Below are 3,363 nucleotides of genomic sequence, written 5' to 3'. Positions count from 1 at the left end.
CATGACGGATATTGGCGTAGTTTTTGTATTATAAAATTCCATGGCATCACAGATTATTGAAAAAGATGGGAGTTTTATTTTTCCAATTTTCCGTCTTTATTTTTCTACAAAAAACCTTAATACATTCTTGATCTAAAATAATTTGGTGAGCCAATAATCGCATGTTATGAATTTTACATTGAAATCCCTATGATGCGTTACGCAAGTCACCACCCTGTATATGCCTATTTAATGCGCATAAGGTAAGTATAAGTCCGTAATAAAGAGGACCTATTTAAAAGTAATCCTTAATGGATAGACCGATAGGGGTCAATATTTCCAACAGTAAAATAGACAAGTCCTGCAATTCGAATTTCGTGGGCTATTATATGACGTAACCACTAATAGATTCTATTGGTTATTGCATGTAAAAGTTTAGGATCATTCCCGTAAAAGTAGTTGAACACGGCAAAAGTAGTTCCTGACCGGCGGAGAACACGCAAAACAATAGCACCAGCGGTAAAAAACGCAAAAAAGTACAATCTTTGCCGATCTACCTTTCATTGCATTGCTGGTTACTGGTTAAATTGTAGAGCAGATGTGGTCTGGTAAGAATAAGATGCAAGTTGTCTTCCGTGTTGAAGAAACAACTCACACCGGAGAGCCTTTATAATTTCAATTTCTAGATATCAAAATTAAAACCTCTCTTTCCTAATTTTTACGCCTTTTGTTTTATCATTTCTTCGAATTAAGCGGATTATCTTTTACACATTGTATAGAAAGTGTCATATTTCATAGTAGATTAGATTGTACACTTGCAGTTGAGTGTTGACCATTACAGTAAATGTCGTAAATTGCTCCATTGCTGAAACCAAATAAGTATACGTTGGACGTTTGTTGAACTATATTTCGGTTGAAATTGTATTTATGTCTTAAAACGTAAAGAAAACCTTTAATGAAACTCTAAAGAGTCTAAAGCGTGAGAGTGAAGGAACTACGTACGTTTTTCTAAATTAGATTTACGAGAACGCATTTCGGAACTAGGCGCTCCTCGACTAACTATAGCGCCATCTCAGAACGAGGGGACCACATATCGGCACGGTAATGAACGTACGATTTTATATTTTTACGGTTAGTTATACCCCTTTAAAAAGCAGATGATAGCATCTCCTGAGCGAAAATTAGCAATGCCAGTTTATCCTATTTGTTTGTAACTCTTATTGTATATCCTCTATAGAACAACACATTGAAAAATACCTTGGTTTAAAATAAAATTGTGGTCAGTGTAATGGTGCTATGAATTTAAATCAAAATCGATGTAAAGGACAATCGGTCAGTTGTACAAGTACCTACGCTAGAAATGGAATGATAAATTCTGATCAAGTTAAGTAATTGCGTGTTCAAGCTAATTTAAGACAGCCTTGAGTTCTTAAAAAGAAAGTCATTCAGGTACAATAGGATAAAGGGGTTAAATTTTTCAAGTCTCAAAAACGGCAGGATAAATTCAATTCACACAATTTCAACCCAAAGTTTACAAACCGGTACCGTCTACACACGCCATTTGTAAATTACGCCTCTAGTGTTAATCTGCTTCGGTATAGGTTTTGCAACATGGGAAATAGAGAGTACAGGTTAAGAAATTAAATGGAAGTTTGACACATTTTTGGCATATTGTAACAATTTACTGGGACCAAGCCTAGGCAAAAGGATTTTCACTTGCCATGGAAAACCTAGTGTGGGCACAAACCATTGAAATACCATTTCGGACTAGCCCATTTCAACTGTATCGGTCTATTCTATGATAGGGAGGGACTGTGAACTTTTAAAGTGTCATTGTACTGTACACAACCCAACCTACCTCGCACTTAAACTGCTTGACAGTGCCGCACAGCGATTTATTGTGATTATTCAACTCGCTTTTCGTTTTAAACTGTTTACCACAATCGCTGCACATGTGGTAGTCGCTGGACTGTCCCTTATGCTCTTCGTTCACATGCACAAAGTATTCCTCTTTGGTATTGAAGACCGAATTGGGGCACAGTTTACACCTTCGCCTTTGCACCTGAAACTTCGCATAACTATTTATACAAATCGCACGAACCATACCTTATCGGAGTGTTCATCTGCCTTATGGACGTTTAACTCGTGCTTCGTTGAGAAATGCCAACTGCAAAACTTGCACGAGAATTTGTGATCGAGCGTATGCATCAGTTCGTGCTTTTGCAGCCGTTTCGGTTGTTTAAAACTTTGCCCGCACGTCTTGCACGATTTCTCCTGCAATTTCAAAATAGCATTCGATTCCACAGCCACCTGTGGTTACCTGGGATGCTGGCGAAAGACACAATTTTTCATGTGCATGCAGTCGGGTGGGCAACTTGTATTTTTTCGAGCAAAATTTGCAGGCGTACTGCTTCTCAGTCTCTTCGTTTCCGCTAGTTTCAGTGAGATTGTTCATTCTCCAGTTTGGGGGTTGTACAATTTTTGAATTTCGTGTATAAACAATTTCTAAATCACGTGGGTACACTTTTAAATAAAATCCAAATTGTTTATATCTACACTGGTAAATTCTGCGGCCATGTTCAATTCCTAATGCGACGTTGTCAAATTGCTTTTATTACTCTTGCAAACTACAGTGTGAGCTGTCAATAAATAACATGTTGCAAAGTAAAAAAGAACGTCGCAGGATGTGAAAGTGGTGTTTATACCAAAATGCTCAGGACGCTCAATCCATCCGCCCAAGGCGTATACACCCATCAGCCTCAGCTCGTTTCTGTTGAAGGGGATGGAAAAATTAAAAAAAATATATAGAGGGTTGTGATAATCCACCTTTATGGTTAGGTAACACACCTTTACATCTGAAACAAAAATATGATATGCTCCGTATATAACCAATCGACCGTTTTGCGCAGATGCCGAATACTAGGGGATTTTCGTAACGAAGCTAGGGAAAAAAAAGAGCGTGGAAGAAGAAAGAAGATGGCGACGGGATCGACGGAAAGCATCACGCGTTCCCGGTTTTTATTCTTGATTATTTTGGTTGTGGTGTTTTGAAGGTGTATTTACAGGTAGTAACTGTAATATAGTAGCTTCTTGCTGGTGGTAGCCCATTAATAGCAATAATAACAATAAGTATGCTTCAATGAACAATATTTAATAATGGTCATAATATGGAAAACTACAGCAACTAATCATCAAACTACATACCTTACTTACTACTAGAGGGCGCCAGTAACCTACCTACTTTACTACAGTAACCATTTTATTCTTTCTTGTACTAGCTATTAATCATTGAATTTCTTGCCACAATTTGATATTATTTACATTTTGCTGATTTTGCATAAACTGCGTTATCTAAATATGGCGTACTCCATGCTTTTGTTTTTG

At 37.4% G+C, this 3,363-nt stretch overlaps 1 protein-coding gene across 2 annotated transcripts; it reads right to left on the bottom strand.

Annotated features, from left to right (window-relative positions):
* Positions 1-267: 267 nt before the first annotated feature.
* Positions 268-2,557, bottom strand: LOC116180927 (zinc finger protein 728-like). 2 transcript variants are annotated; one of them, XM_031501111.1, is made up of 4 exons: positions 2,300-2,557; positions 2,086-2,253; positions 1,838-2,041; positions 268-844 (listed from the first exon to the last, which is right to left on the bottom strand). In XM_031501111.1, the coding sequence occupies exons 1-4, from the start codon at positions 2,432-2,434 to the stop codon at positions 815-817; spliced, it is 537 nt and encodes a 178-aa protein (XP_031356971.1). In that variant the 5' UTR covers positions 2,435-2,557; the 3' UTR covers positions 268-814. The 2 variants fall into 2 exon arrangements, with proteins under 2 accessions (XP_031356971.1, XP_031356970.1); XM_031501110.1 differs by lacking the exon at positions 268-844 and adding an exon at positions 1,261-1,775.
* Between the last annotated feature and the right edge of the window lie 806 nt (positions 2,558-3,363).

The sequence above is a fragment of the Photinus pyralis genome, unplaced genomic scaffold, assembly GCF_008802855.1.
Source record: "Photinus pyralis isolate 1611_PpyrPB1 unplaced genomic scaffold, Ppyr1.3 Ppyr1.4_LG9, whole genome shotgun sequence".
NCBI lineage: Eukaryota > Metazoa > Arthropoda > Insecta > Coleoptera > Lampyridae > Photinus > Photinus pyralis.
This window is presented reverse-complemented; position numbering and strand designations above follow the sequence as displayed.